The following is a 17,110-nucleotide window of genomic DNA, read 5'->3' as shown; positions in this document are numbered from 1 at the left end:
TGCAAAAGGAAAGGCTGAGAGAGGAGGTATTAGGCTGCATACCAAATTGAAGATCTACAATCACTGTGCTGACTTCTTTGTAGTATGCCTATGAAACCTGGACAACAATACTTTTCCAGAAAAACTGAACCACTTCCATTTGAATTGTCTTAGGAAGATTCTGAAAATCACTTGGCAAAATAAGGTACTGAATACAGAAGTCCTTTCTCGAGCATAATATTCTCAAGTATTCAAACTCTACCCTATGGAGAGCACAACTCCAATGACATTATCACATATCCTGAATGCCAGTACTTTAGGACTCACAAAAAGCAAGCACTCACATGGAGGTTAGATGCAACAGTATAAGGACATTTTCAAGGTCTCTCTGCAATACTTTAAATCAATTGTGAGCCATGGGAAATACTAGCATATAGGAGCAGCTAGCATCAAGAAAGTCCTGTGCTCTATGAGCAAAGAAGAATCAGAATAGCACAAAAGAAACATAAGATGCACAAATTTAGAAATATCTTTGTTCCAAATGTTCAAATGTTCAAACAGAATATTTTTGCCCAACCTGTGATAATCTTCTGAACTCATATTGTACTAATCATACACTGTACCTTGACTCCAACAGAGTGATGTCATTGGTTGTCTTTGAGTATGAAAGAGGGACAACAGAATAATTTCTATAGTGACTTCACAGTATTGTTATGAAGATAATATAATAATATATACAAAATCCTTTCTAAAACCTGGAGTAGAGCTGGGTCCTAATTAATGCAAGTCAAAAGATGTGAAATTTGGTTTAGCATAAATCATATAATTATCAGGTAGCATTTAATACAAGCAAAAATTCATTAATGTAGCACATGCAAGCAAGTCAAGTGTTTTAACATATCCCAGACAACTGAGTGGTTCAGTAGAAAGAGTTCTGGGCCAAGAGTCAGGAACACCTGAACTCTGGCCATGTCACTAAACTTCCAACTGTTTCAGTTTCCCCATCAGTAAAATAAGGATATTAACAGCAGTTAGCCACTAGAATTGATATGAAGATACACAGAACAGTGCCTAGCCATACAGTGTTACATAAATGTTATTATTTTTATTATCCCATCTGAATCTTGCCTACATCCACCTGTGTATAAGTGGCATGCTGCTGCATACAATATTACCAATATATGCTCATTTTTTAAAAGAGTTCTTGACAAAATAGACAAAAGGAAAAAGACTATAGATGGGTTTTATTACATTAAAACAAAAATTTGATATAATTAAATAATAAGAATCAGATCACAGTAACTCTAAAATAGGACAAGATGTTAGAATGCCTTAATCTATATACAGATTATACAAAATGAAAGGAAAAGACATAGTTTCAGCTTTTTGTGAGTTTGCAAATAATTACAAGGAATATAAGAACTATATATTGAAGAATGAAATAAAAAACACTTTCCTCTGAGCAAAGCAACCATATAGACAAAAACTTCAAGTTTTAGATAGTGAAAAAAGTGGAAATGAAGGAGACAATGAACAAATTTTTATGGCTAGTATTGGATCAATAATCAAGTTCAGTTGCATAATGCTACCAATTACCAGAAAGGTAGTTTGTGCAGATGAGGACACAGCAGCCAATTTTCCTGATGTTTTGAGGAAAATAATCAAAGAAGGTAGATACATTGATCACAAAAATTTTAATGTAGGCAAAAGGCCATTCTGGAAAAGGATGCCTTCCAGAATTTACTTTTCTAATAAAAGAGAAAACTCAAGCTAGATTTAAAGTGTCTAAAGCTTGTCTAACACTTTTATTTGGGAAGCAATGAAGGGGATTCAAAATTAAAATCATCGCTAATTTAATCAGACCTGAAATAGTCTTACTCTGGAAGGCTAAAGGTATTGATCACTTCCAGTTCTAGTAAATAAGAAAGCACATGAGAGGTCTTCAAGTTATGTAAGCCTGGATGTAGAAAATTATTGGGAGAATAGCATTATTGATTTTAGCTAACCAACTACATTTGGTTCATCATGTGAGAATGTAAGCATATAAATTACCTGACAGGTGGATGAATCTCTCTGTAACTATCATTATGAATATTTAAATGGGAAAAAAAGAGCTCAAACTATGCTGCTAAAATATTTTAAATGCCATAACATTTTCACCATAGCAGTGTAGGCTTATCTTTAGATACAATATGCAGTAGTTTTAAAAAAAATCTTTTTATTCTATAAATTTTGCTTTCTACAAATACTCTATTAGTTTGTAATAATATTGAATCAAAAATATTTTTCTCATCCTTTGGAGTTTTATAATGTTAAAAAAAGATTAAATAAAAAATTTCACTGCATATTTCTATGAAGTTTGAACCAAACACCATATCTTACATATAATTATAATTTCAAATGTGGACCTGGATTTGTAAATAAATGTCAGCTATTATGGAAAATAAAAAAAAATAGTTTTTGACAAATTAAAATTGAATTATCAAAGGAAAATGGAAAGCTACATGGGTATGATCAAGCTACAACACATAACAACTAAGAACTCTGAAAAGCAAGAGTAAAAGACATCAATAAGGTAATGTATAATAGGAGGACAAGATAGGCTTTTCCCTTGGCAAGAACTAGGGGCGACAGGTGAACAGCCAGAGTATTCCACTGATATTTTCTTAATGTCAGGAGAAAGGAAGGTCTCTAGCACATGGGATGAATTCCCTGTTGCAAACTGAACAGAGGGAATAGATAAGAATTGCATATCAAAGCAAACATAGATGAATTATGATTTGCATCATTGGAAGAAACTCATAAAGCAATGAGATCACAGATTCATTTCATTATTTTAAGTCAGTCTTTTCATATACAGACTTTTCATATACAGTTTTGTCCCTGACAATTTCATGCTCAGTATATTTTGTCTGGAAATATCATTTTATCAACTGGTTTAAAATGACTTCCAGATTCAGGCTCAAAACCTTCTTTCTCTACTCTTTGGAATACATTAATAATATTACAGTGTTTAAATCCAAAAGATGTTATGGCATTATTAAATAAAGTTCCTACCAGATGAAGCAGGTATTTAATATGCTTTTCAATCATATAACTTAATATCATCCATATACTTAAGAGATAAATATGATGCTTTTCTATGACTTGCTTTTTGACTCAAAAGATATACTCAATTCTGTTCAGGAATAAAGTTAATGAGACCAGACAGAGCAAAATAATGTAGGATTAACCTTTCTCTAGAGATGTCATATTTTATACCAAGTGTTCTTGACATTATCTTACAGATAGTTTGCTTTAAATATGATCATCAAATACTTTAGCATCTTTTATTATGCATGGAGATTTTTACATTTTTACAATTCATTCCTCAGCCATGATCACAGAACCAAGTTACAAGTTTTGCAAAAATCAATAAAGGTGATAAAATGTTTCAAACTTTTCAGATATCTAGTTCAATAATTGCCAGATCCATAAGTTGTTTTTGACATCCCTAAGATTTTTTGGTACAGCTTTTTACTCTTTAGTCTCTATATTGCTTTCATGTGTGTGTGTGTGTGTGTGTGTGTGTGTGTGTGTGTGTGTGTGTGTGTTCATAGGGAAGATGCAAGTATGAATGCTTTCTACAAAGTATAAAATATATGAGCACTTAAATAGCCTATATTATTTATTTATTTGTTTTGGATGAGGCAATTGGGGTTAATTAACTTACTGAGAGTCATACAGTTACTAAATGTTAATTAAGTGTCTGAGGCTTAACTTCAGGTACTCCTACCTTCAGGGCTGATACTCTATACACTGTGCCATCTAGCTGCCTCTAAATATCCCATCTTTAGAGGAACCAATGGTACTCCCATGATTTGGTAATAAATAAGTGGTAATAAATAAATAAAAAATAAGTTTCTGGTAAGAATCAATTTTATACCAGAGAAGAAGCTGACAAACTTCTTTGCTATTTTTTGGTATTACCATCATCGTCACTACAACTACCATCATCTTATTCATTTTTTCCTTTTCAATGGAAATAGTTCCCCAAAGCAAGCTATCTTACTCTTTTACCTTTAATAGTTTATAAATTATTGCATAAGTAGAGAAAGTAACTCTGTAACTGAATATAAGTACTAAAATGTTAAGATCATCTTCTCTATAGGGTCATTGAACGAATTCTTCATACAATTCAAACAGCAAACAGGAAGAGGGATGATAGGCATATCTCATTGTTTCTTCGTGACTTTTATTTCCCCTGCTAGATCTAAGCTTTTTTAAAGTTTTCATTTCATATAGCTTGGAAAATTTAAATATTTGGAAATGGTGACATCTAATGAAACAATGTTCTTAAATTTTTATAGATCAATGTTTTATATCCAGATGGTTGAGAGCAAGAGTTCAGTCTACAATTATGGTCTAGTTCAAGTAGAGTTTATTTGCTGAGTTCTCCAGAAATTTTCAAAGTCCTTGTTTGTAATACTACTCCCTCTTACAAGCTTCCACATACCAATGAGATAGCTCTGAGGGCAGGAAGGGGTGCACTGGGTAAAGGGATTTGTCATCTGTCAGACCATGAAGAACAGCAAGCTTCTATATTTGGTTTAGGGTAGGCCCAATGTTTCATTAATATCATGTGTGTTTTAGTTCAAATACTACCCAAATCTGCTCAATTCATAATTCTGAAAGTGTACATTAAGGCCAGTGCTTTAAACATGCTCTTTACATTCGATTTCAGGATATCATTAAGCTTCTGAATATATTCGATTCCAGCCTATTCTCTGAAAAATTTATGCTTACTGTGTCTTACCTGGAAAAGCCCAAGGTATTTGTATGTAAAAACCTTCATCTATTAGTTCAATATGACTTTGGATTTAAGTTCAAAGCTTTCAACCTCTAGCTTTCACTAGTGTACATTAAGAATTTTATGCTCTACTTTATGCTTTATGATCCAAAACAATTACAAAGGACTAATAATGAACATATCATCAGCCTCCAAAAAAAGAAAAAAATATTGTTTGAATATAGCCTAAAACTATTTTTCTGCTTTCTTTCATTTTTTCTTTTATTCATGTTTTCTTATACAAAATAACTAATATGAAATATTGAAATAAATATGGAATATGAATATAATGGAAATACATAATTGCAATTTAAAAATTTATACTCACAAAATATAAATAACATTTTGATATAGCTGGAGAAAAACTTCTATACAATGAAATAACTGTTTAATGTGTTTTGGTGAAGTTATCTACACTTTGATATAATTGATTAATATCAAGTGATTAATAAGATGTTTTGGTTCATATTAGTCCTTAATTTTGAAACTACATTTAGTTCCACTTAGTAAAGATGATAATATCTTATTTAGAAGGGATAATAATACATTTAAGGCTGGCCAGAATCATAATGAATTTTAAATGTCTCTCTTGACAGTCATCTTCATAATCTTCTTCTTCCTCCTACTTTTCTTTCCTTTTCCTCTCCCCTCCCCTTTTTCCTCTCCCTCCTCTTTCTCCTTTTTCTTTTTATTCTTCCTACATTTTTCAAAGTATGTACTATTTCTTTCACAGAAAGTTAGTTATTTCTAAACAATCAAGCCAACAGAATTACATAAAATTTTACAAATAGGAAGGAAAGAAAATTAGAGAATCACACACACTTAGAATTTTGATTATTAATCTCTGTAACATATATCACATTCTATTTCAGTTATTATACCACTTCAATTAATGATTGTTCATAAGAAGACAAATGTACAAATAAGCATATCACCAAATGCACAGAACAGCTTATAAGAAAAAATGAAAAAGCTTTCACTATTACTAATTAAAAGCATCATAATTTTAAACAGGAAATATACTATTTACAAAAAATTAATATGAAAGGCTATATATGAAATGATAAAAAGAGATACATAAATAGCAAAGTAAAAACTATAAAACAATTTAAGACAACAGTTAATACTTTTTAACTAGTGGTCAAACCACCATAAGGGTAAATAATTATATTAGACTATGATAGTAGAATCCAATTTTTAGCTTAAAGGATACTAAGTGAAAATGACCATCTATGTAAAGCCTTGATAAGGAAGAAGCATAAATGAAAGATATCTTTAATAACTAAAAGAAATATCTTTAATAGCTGAAAGTATGCTGATGATATATTCATTTGGATAACGATGGTACTGTTGTTTAATGACCATCTACTATGATATTATTATAACCCAATTTTATTTTACAAGGGATAAGTGTGTATTAGCTGATTTTTAAAAAAACACTGATTTATGAAAATCTGTCTAATATCACAAGAATTGTCACATTATGTAAAAGCAATGGTCCATATGATCCACTATTCTGTCTCTTTCAGTGTCACTAAGGGATGTTCTCTCAGACACTACAGCTGCCCTACCAGATACCAATAGGAAAAAATCAAGGATTTATCTCAAAGAGATGAGAGGAAGAGGGAGGGAAGGGAAGAGAGATAAAGAAGGGAGAAGAAAGGGAAGGAAGAAAGGAAGGAGGGAGAAAGAGAGGGAGGGAAGAAAAGAGGGAGGGAAGGAGTTCCAGGTGGGAGCACAGTGAATTCACAGTGATAAAAGAAACCATATACTTCAGTAAATAATAAAATATTCTCCCATAAAGAGCTTTGGTCAGAGCACTTAACCCTTGTAAGCATTCTTTAAGTACTTTTTCTCTACTTTTATCAAAATGTAGAGAAATGTAAAATGCCTTTAGCTCACCAAATTTTCATCAAACCTCTTATGGTTGGTAGAACTTAAAAAACAGTCTTTTGACTAAAAAGAAAACAAAATTCATATTTCTTCTTTTAAAATGATATTTTAAAAATACAAGTATAAATTTATTATTTATATTTCTATTAATATACTCTCTTGGGATAAAAAGTTTAATAAATTTACTAACCATTCATTAAAGTAGTTCTTTTTATTCTAAAATTACTTTTTCAAACACTTGATCACTAATCCTTGATCACTTTAGGAGCACCTCTCTGGACCTTTTCCAGAATATTATGTCTTATCAATTATAACAGCCAAGAAATTAAAGTACAAATCACACAATATTTTGTACTAAAGAATAATGTCTACTGTTTTGTTTTAAGTCATTTATTTATCCCACCCAACTTTCTGTCTGCCTTTCTGATAGGAAAAGCCATTTAACTTTCAGCAATATATTTTTTAAATTTATTATTCTATTATAAATACAACTTTTTTAATATTCAGAATTTAAATATTTTCATAAAATTTTTCATAAAACAAAATGCTGAGCTGAGAGCATACAAACTAAATTAAGATACAGAAGTTGGAAACTAAATTTTGCTAAATTTTTTAAAAAAGCAAATTAATTTCTATTCAATCCTCTCATTAAAACTAACTGCTAACAGCATATTACAGAGAGCTTGACTTTAATAAAAACAAATAATTTAAAAAATGTTTATACTTACAGGCAAATGAGTAAACACTTGAAAGGTGCTTCGTAAGAAATTAATAAGATCCATTAAATATCCACTGGCTCTTCCATCTGGCTCAGACATTGTCCAGTCATAGTCGGCAAGCTGAACAAATTCATCAATTTTTTGGTTGAGCTTAGTATATATTTCGCCTTCAGCTGAATGTCTAGCATCCTAGTGTTAAAACACAGACACAGATACACACACATTGAGAACAAAATAAATGATTAAAGAGCATACAAAAAGTTTCCCTGCAGTTCTAAATTTTCTTTTATTATATGTATTTTGGAGGGTGGTCACATTTATTTGAAGTACAGGATAAAAATCTTTGGGCAGATAGGTGGTACAGTAGATTTGGACCTGTAATCAAAAAGACCTAAATTCAATCTGACTTTGGATACTTACTAGCTATTGACTCATAATAAGTCACTATGTCAGTTTCCTGAAACTATAAAATGGTATGATGATAACACATAACTCCTAGGGTTGTTGTAAGGATAAAATAAGAAAATATTAAAATGTTTTGTACTTAAAGCACTATATAAAATGCTAATTATTAACTATTATTTCCTAGGGTATAATAAAGATCTTTACTTAAATCTCTTATATATCATCCTTTGCCCCAGTGCTTTTCCCTTTCCACAAAACTTTTTCTTCATTTGCTTTTGATACTTGGGTTTTCATCTTAAATAATAATAGGTATGTGGATTATACAACCTTTCCAAATACCAACTGTATCCTAAGCCTTGACATTCATATTATTATACTCACTTTGGATTATTTTAAGGGAGTATAACATTCATCATCTAAAGAACATAGTGTAGTAGAAAGAATGTTAGACTTGAAATGAAAAACACCTGGATTAATGTTTTGGAGTTCCATCTCTGCCCCAATCTCCCTTAATCTCTCTCTGGGCCTAAATTTCTTTGTATCTAAAATGGGAAAATGTTAAGGACAACACAAAGCATTTTTTTTTAGCTAGGAAGAGATGTGTGCTAAACTGAATATGACAAAAAGTAGAATTACTTAAAATTCTGATTTTGCTTTTTCCTAATTTCTGTCCTCCTTGCTAAAAAAAAAAGGGGGGGAGGGAGAGGGATGAAGAATGAAAGGGAATTAAGTGCAAAATGATAATGAGATAGCAACAGAGAAATTAGAAACTGTTAGTAAAATTCTTCAGGCTCTTCCTGACAAATTGCATCCCAGGAATCTGAATTCAGTTATATTATGACAGAATCACTGTTAGTAATCTTTGAGAAATCATAGAGTGGAAGAAGTAACAAAATATTATAGAGATGGACAAACACTAAAATTTTCAAAAAGTAAATATTGAAAAATATAGATCAGTAAATTTAAAATAGCAAAGTTTAAACTGAAAAAATTTTTAAAACATCTTGTGAAATAGATTGTGGGTACTCAATGGAAAATGATTAACAGTAGGCACCCACATGTATTCACTAATAATGAATCCTAGCAACTTAACATTATTTCCTTTTTACATAAAGTAACTGAATTGGAAGATCCAGAAGATACCACAAATATACCTTGATTTCAAAATAGTTGTTATACCATTGTATATATATATATACATATATATATACAATGGTATAACAACTATATATATATATATATATATATATATATATATATATATATATATATATATACATTGAATTACTAAAACTCAAAGCATGTTGATATATGAATCAATGCAAACCTAAAGAGAGATCTCTAGTGACCAGATACTATTGTGCTTAGTATACTGTGTTCAATGCTTTTTTGATAAAAGCTGGAGGTTTACTAAATTTTCAGGAGATATAAAATTGAAGGGAAGAGTTTATTAGATAAGAAAATTAAAATTTAAAAGATTTTAATGGGAAAATTAACCAAAAGAAACATTACATATTTCATTTTTATTAAGTATTTATTTAATTATGCAAAATGGTGATAGTTAACAGCAAGATTATTTTATTTAAGAATTGTGCAAATTTGGAAGTCAATTCAATAAGTATTTAATTATGCAAAACTGTTATAAATTTAACACTTGGAGTTGGGTTTTTTTTAACTTGTGCAAATACAAAAATGAGAAAATAATTATGGAAAATGTTCCAGTTTTTGTCTTATTTATAGATCTCTTATCCATATTTCATTGGCTCCATTATAATATGGATATTGCAAATCTCTATCAAATATGTAATACTTTGTATTACAGTTATCTGTATCTCTCTCTCTAGATTACAAATGCCTGCAGGAAAAGACTGATTTTTAATCTAAATTTTTTTCTCCCTCCTAGCCTAATACAGTGCTCTGTATATGTTAGGTACAATGAAAACATTTGTTAAATAGATAACTCACTCATCCAGTATAATGATGCTCTTAACTGCATCATTGATGACTATTCAATTAATCTCTGCTTAAACATATCTGATGGGGATATCAGGCAACTTATTTGAATGAAAATCATTCATTTTTGTTCCGTCATACAGTATTTGTTAGAAAGTTCTAATAGTATTCTTTAAGTTCTTAAAGATCAGAGATGGTTTTTCATTTTGTCTTTGTATCTCTATAATAAAGCACAATGTAAATGCTTAATATATAATTTATAATAGGCCTACTCTACAGAGCTGATCAAGAATATGCTATTTATATTAAAGTTTCTGCAGTGCAATGACCAAAAATTAATTCAAAATTAAATAAGTAATGAGTCTGAGGGGTTTCTGGCAGTGCCTGCCTGTGTCACACAAGTTTACTCTAGCCTTGGTCCTGAACACACAACTTGGGCACTTTGTACTACTCATTGCCAGAAACACATCAGCTCAGATTTGAAGCAAATTTGTGTAAAAATTTCTTGGGCAAAAAAGTTGTCACAAGTGGAAAAAATTTAAGAAGCCCTGTATTAGAGGAATTGGGAAGCTAAGCACATTAACACATTTTTGAATTTTGAATTATTATTGATATGTTTTTCTATATCACTTTAGGTTTCCCAATATAAAAACTCAATTCAGCAAAATTAAACAACCATATAGAAAAAATATAGTATTCTATATTCTTAGTCCTCTACTCTGCAAAGGAGAAGGAGAAGAAACTGATATAGGTGTGAATTAGTCTGACATTCTAGAAAACAAGGTGAAATTATGCAAAAAAATCCGTAATTATTCATTCCTCATGATCCAGTGACCCTAACTAATAAACCCCAATTTTGAAAGGCAAAAAGGAAGGTCTAAACATACCAGAATATTTATAGTCAATATGGTTGGTTGTAACAAAAAAAAAAATGGGAATGGACATCAAATGTAAGATACCATAGTTCTGAGAGTGCACTGGCAAAATAGATAGTAATGCATCTATGTTACACACATACACACACACACACACACACACACACACACACACACACACACAATTTTCACTTTTTGTTAAGAAAGTAGCATAAAAAGTTATACAAATGCCCATCTCTCCTACATATGCTCCAGAAAAGATTAAAAGGTCATCAGAATTAATAATTATGGAGAAAACCAAAGAGAAATAATAGAAAACTCTCTTATCTAGATTAAGATTATACACAAAGACAGTGAAAAGACTATGGGAACCTCTCCAGGCAAGACAACTGCAGTAGAGATAAACTGGTTAGAAACCTGACAGAGTTCACATCAAAGACACCTAAGAGGTAGAAAATAGCAAAAATAGAAAATATCATCTATAAAACTTCTTGAAAATCAGAATGGAGCAGAGTTCAGTGACTAAAAAAATGAAAGAAAATATAAGGTAAGGTATCCACTATCAACAATCTGGGGAAAAGATCAAGTATATATACTTTAAGAATCAATAGACTCCATGAAAACTATGACCAAACAAAAATCCTGTATAACATATTTCAAGAAATTTTAAATAAAAACTACCCAAATCCTTAGGAATTAGTAAGCAAAGTGAAAAGAGAAAGAAGCCACCAGTCACTACTTAGACAAAATTTAAAATAAAAGGAGTGGTACAGCCAAAAATCTAAGGTTCTAAGATCAAAGAGAAAGTACTGCAAACAGCCAAAAATAAAGAGCACAAGATCATACAAGATTAACAGGTGAGAAGACATCAGGGCACAAATATAATAAATGTTCTGAAAGTAAAATTTATATGACTTGGAAATTAATTGGCTAAGTGAGATGAGTTGGAATGAGAAACTGAGGATGCCTCAAATTATAAAACTGTAAATCTGGCTAGCTGAAAGGATGGTGGTTCCTTCAGCAGAAAAGGAATTTTAGGGAATCTTTGTTTACATATCTTGAGTTCAAAATGATTTCCTTTTAAGTCTAAATGATTTCCATTTTAAAGTTTCCACTAGACCATTGGTAAGGTAGTACTGATCTTAGGAGAGAGACTAGATCTGGATATATAGACTATATAGACTCTGCAAAGATATGATAATTAAAACCTTGGAAATTGATATCACCAAGAGAATAGAGACAGAGATGAGAACTTAGAACAAATCTATAGAGCAGTAGTTAAGAGGCAGGATTTTGATTAAGTTTCCAAAAATCTTCTGATGAAAAGATCCATCAGATAGAAGAACCAAGAGAAAGTAATGTTAATAAAACCCAGAGGAAAAAAATGATCAAGAGTGTCAAAAGCTATATAGAAAGGTCAAGAAGGATTGGGAATGAGAAAGAGCCATATGATTTTGTATATTTTTAAATATGTAGAAGAAAAGAGAAGAAAACACATAGAACAGTTTTGAAAAATAGCACAAAGAATTGTTCATGAGGCACAAAGTTTCATAGGTAAAAAAATGAAATTTATTATTAATCCCATTGAAAGCCAACATATCTCAATATAAAAGTAATTATCCTGTGTTCTTGAAAAAAAATTTCATAAATCAACATCTATAATTTGAAAAATGCTTTTTTTCTAAATTATAAATTCTGAAGTGCAGCTTCAGGAAACTTATTCTGCTGGAATAATTTTATTCACCTGATAATAAATATAGAGAAAGCAAACTATTCTATTCAAGCAAAAGTAAAAGTTTTTAAAGTCATATAAAAATATTTTTAAATCATTGCCAATGAAGGATACAGAATGGTTTTTGCTATTCATTTATGTAATCTTAATTTTAGAATCTATATCTATTTATTCCTATGAATATCGCAATATATACTCTGAATAAAATTAATTATTAAAATTTAATTTTAAAAAATCTAATCATAATTTAATTGTAATGATAGACATTTTAGAATTTACTATGATCTAAAAATGTGACCAAAATGTGACATCTGCAGAAAACACACATTTTTCTTAATTTTAATAAGATGTTTAAAATGCCAAAAAGGAAATTACATTTATCTGCTCACTGTTGATAATGATTATCTTTAATTCCCAATTCTTAGGAATTTGCTGGCGTTAAGTATATAATAAAAATTGCCTTTTATTTTTAATAGTTTGCTTATAGTGATTATAATGAACTTTTTGGTCTGGTAACCAAGTTACATTTTACATACCTTAAATGTAGAAAGTCCATAAAGTCTTGTAGTATGAACTGTTTCTTGAGAAATATTTGTTATGTTAGTTATAAAGTCTTCAAGGTATTTACAGGCTTGTTCCAGGTGTGTTGTGTTTATGATGATTTGCACTAGCTACAAAACACAAAATATATCCGGTAAAATGCAGGGTACATGACCCAAAGCCATATGATTTTAAAAGCAGGATTACTGCTTCCGACAACTGCACCATCACTACATAATTATAGCATTACAGGATACAACTGATTAACTACTGATTCTGAAAGTCTGTTGCAAATAATACCTATGAAGGATACAACACTGAAGAATAAAAAAGTTTAAAATAATCTAAGCCCTGCCAATTAATTTAAAATAATTTAAAGATTTTTTCAAGTGGTCTAAAAAAACAAACAAACAAACAAACAAAAAATAGAAAAATGCAGCTCCCAAATTTTGCTACTGAATCTGTGGCAATTACAATTCTTCATTCTGTCATCTGCTTTCCTTTATGTATCTTATTTCCCTCTGTATATTCTTTGATTGGACATTGGTTTGTTTTTAGCTTCAAACATAACAACTTGACATTAACAGATATAAACCTGAAATATAGCTCATTTTATAATGCTATGATCAACATTAATAGATTTTATGACAACTATTCCAACTAAGAAAACTTATGCTGCATTTATTTTTTTAAACCTACCTCTGTCAGACCTATGTGAGGCTTTTTAATAAGGTTCTGTAAACAGCTATTCAAAGTTCTTGTCAGCAACAGATTTGTTGATTTTCTAAGCATGTCATCAATTTCTGTTGAACTAAAAACAAAAGTTATTCTAAATTTTTCCCCAAATTAAGAATATTTTTGTAAGAAAATTTTATACATGAAACCAGAGTAAGTTGTTCTTTGGGCAGAAGAAGAAGTAAATAAACTAATATTTTCTCCAATGAGCATTATAATTCATCATTATCTATTGACATATGAGATTACAAAATTAAATCTGTCATAAAAAAATCTTTATTTTTTTCAAATTCACACAAGTTTGGGTAATGTCTAAAACAATTCTTCTCACAGAATTTATTTGTAATTTTTTAATATCTATCTTATTTACATAGTTTATTGAAACCATTTCTTTTTTTCTAAATCATTCTTTTATATCTATAAATAACTAATCCTAGGTTTATGAAATGACAGAAACAAACCGTAGTTATATTTAACTTACAAAAGTGCTACTTTCAATGAAATGCAGTAAAATATGGTATGCCCATTTTCCATTCTTGTTTCATTCAACTAAAATAATGACCAACAAAAGGATGCAATGCAACTAGAATTGGATCAGAGAAAAGATCTATTTATTAGCAAATGAAGGGAAAGGAGAAAGGAATGTCTAGATGATAGAGTGGTTATGAATATTGGACCTGGAGTAAGGAAGGCCTCAATTAAAATCCTTTATTAGACATTTACTGAACTGAATTACTTATTTCCAATGATGTTTTTCAATTAAAAAAAACAGATTCTAAGAAATTAAGGGAATAATTTTGTATTGGACATAGATTTCTTAGAATTAGACATCAGACAACTTAGTGCAAACCAATCATAGGATATTTGGCAATACTACATTGGTTTTTAAAACTCGCTCTCCAAAGATTATTCATTCTCAGAAACTAACCCTGAAATTTGCCTAAGTCTTGGTTACAGCCACATGGTTCAAATAGTTAAGATTTCTACAGTCTTGATCAAAGATGACTACACATGTTCCTACTATTCAAAACTTTTTATTTAGCAAAAAAATGTTTATTAAAACAATTAAGTTTAAAAGTATACTAGTCACCAAATGTATTTTTAAATATCCAGTAAGAAAAAGCTTTTAAAGAAAGACGAATACTTGGGCTCCATCAAGAACTCATCTCACTACTACATGACCATTCTCAGTTACTGCTTAATTTAAGCCTCTTTTTCTTCCAGTTTGTAGAACTAAATCACTTTGAATATTTACATATCAAGCCAAAACTTGCCAGACAGGTGCAAAACTCCAGTGTTGCTCTGAAGGCAAATGGCATCATAAAAATTCTTATAGAAGGTTTTCCTTATATGTTAGTGCCATTTTAGCCATAAGCCCTAACTGAACAATCCCTTCTATTCTCTTCAAATTAATGAAATCCCTGGTTCAACTAAGTTTTCACTTAAGAGTTAAAGATCATGACCTGTGGCTTCCTTTACTTAAAAGGGTTTATCTAAAACAGTTTTTATTAATCCTGAGGAGACATCTTAGGTCACCTTCCTTAACCACTGTAGGTAGATATTCTGAGCTTTCAGGGACCCTGTACCTCTTTTTTCTTCCGTAACCACTAAGATCGTCCATTTACTGGTGTAACCTCCCTAAAACTGTCATTTCCCCTAGCCAGAGGAAGCTTTGACACCTTTCTATCTTTAGTTTACATTATTACTGATCTTGAAATCACATTCATTAAACATCGAGATGAAGACTCTCTTGCAATTTTTTAAAAGATTAGCCTTTGATATCACCATTTTTAAAAGAAACCATGATACCTTCCATAGACTGTAACATGCTTTGAATAAGAGTACTGAGAAAGAAATAAAATAATTTTTCTAAAATTTTCTAAAAACGTATTACTGATAAAACATTATTGGGAATACAAACCATAGTTATATTTAACTTACTTTCAATGAAATGCAGTAAAGTATGGTATGCCCATTTTCCATTCTTGTTTCATTCAACTAAAATATTGACCAACAAAAGGATGCAATGCAACTAGAGTTGGATCAGAGAAAAGATCTATTTCTTAGCAAAGGAGAAAGGAATGTCTAGATGATAAAGTGTTTATGAGTATTGGATCTGGAGTCAGGAAGGAATGTATGAATATATCACATATAATATACACATAATTTTGTGTATAAACATATATGATATAGATATGCAAATGAAATTAGGTTTAAATTTTCTCAACTACTGTTTATGCCATTTTTTCATTCTGAATTCTATATTCCTCTAATAAAGTAGTAAAACACAAATTTTAGAGAAATAACTTTAAAATATAATAAGCATAACATTAAAAGTAAACAAAAATAATAACACTGTTATCTAAGATGGAAAAAGAATTTGAAAACCTTTTCTTCTGAGAAGCTTAGTAATATTTTTCCCTTTTGAAATAATACGATTTTACATATAATAAATGTATTGAAATAACAAAAATGGGAGTTTTATCAAGAATAACTATGGAATTATATTAAATTAATATCCCCTCTACTTGTGACATTTATAGTTCAAATGGAAATTATATTTTGACTTTCCAGTGTAAACTGATCAAAACTAAAGTCCCTTTTCTAAGTAATTATATCTATATACATTTTAGATTTGTTAGTATGTTAGGCACCAGACCTATGATTGAGAAGTCAACATTTATATAAAATGTTAAAAGTTAACTCATTATTACTTGTAAATTTTACACAATATAAATAATAAGGTGTTTAAAGTTTAATTTACATTTAAATAGAAGATAATGGTATGAGTGATAGCATAAATTCAGGATTCCAGATTTTAGAAATTATTCTATTCAGGTAGATCCAAATTATAATAAAATTTGTGTCATTGTATTATATCTGAGCCCACCAAAGAGAATAATTCATGTATTCTGTCCACTTCCAAACCATTACAGTACCTTCCCTATTAGGTATACTGTTATCTGGTATTTTTTTAAATGGCACTAGAAGTCACAGAAGTACAATATTATTAATAATATCATTCTTTATTCTAACACATTATTTATACAAATATAGGTTGTATAACAAAGATAGAGATAAGAAATAACAGCTTTATTTGATAAGTTCAAGTCAGTAAGGCCAAACAATCTCTATTACAAGATACTAAAAGAAAAAGCACATGTTATTGCTGAGCTACCCAGCAATAATTTCTGAAAGGTCATGGAGAATGAGAAAAGTACAACATTGAATTAAAACAAAAATATTTCTTTACTCAACTTTCTAAAAAGAAGAAAAAGAGTTTGTAAACTATAGAAAACTGAGCTTGACTTATACTCTTGATTCCAGAATTTATTATTATGACTAGCACTTTATGATATAGTTTTAGGTACAATATAGCTAGACAAACTTCATTTACTTTTTTATTTTCATTTGATTTCCTTGAAATTCTTGATCTTTTGTTCTTCTAGAT

General features: G+C 29.9%; 1 protein-coding gene and 1 long non-coding RNA gene across 10 annotated transcripts in view; one reads left to right on the top strand and one right to left on the bottom strand.

Annotated features, from left to right (window-relative positions):
* Positions 1–17,110, bottom strand: part of EXOC6 (exocyst complex component 6) — a 194,462-nt gene that overhangs the window by 71,850 nt on the left and 105,502 nt on the right. For all 9 annotated transcript variants that reach the window (XM_074295881.1, XM_074295877.1, XM_074295883.1 and 6 more), the window contains exons 16-18: positions 13,624–13,735; positions 12,921–13,055; positions 7,429–7,608 (exon numbers count right to left, since the gene is read on the bottom strand). In XM_074295881.1, coding sequence (XP_074151982.1) covers positions 7,429–7,608; positions 12,921–13,055; positions 13,624–13,735 — 427 coding nt within the window. The remainder of the gene's footprint in view (positions 1–7,428; positions 7,609–12,920; positions 13,056–13,623; positions 13,736–17,110) is intronic.
* The window catches only part of LOC141558528 (uncharacterized), a 103,956-nt gene that overhangs the window by 27,836 nt on the left and 59,010 nt on the right, over positions 1–17,110 (top strand). The window lies entirely within an intron of this gene.

This window comes from Sminthopsis crassicaudata, chromosome 2 (genome assembly GCF_048593235.1).
Source record: "Sminthopsis crassicaudata isolate SCR6 chromosome 2, ASM4859323v1, whole genome shotgun sequence".
NCBI classification, from domain to species: Eukaryota; Metazoa; Chordata; class Mammalia; order Dasyuromorphia; family Dasyuridae; genus Sminthopsis; species Sminthopsis crassicaudata.
The sequence above is the reverse complement of the archived record's forward strand: the minus strand, read 5'-3'. Positions and strand labels throughout refer to the sequence as shown.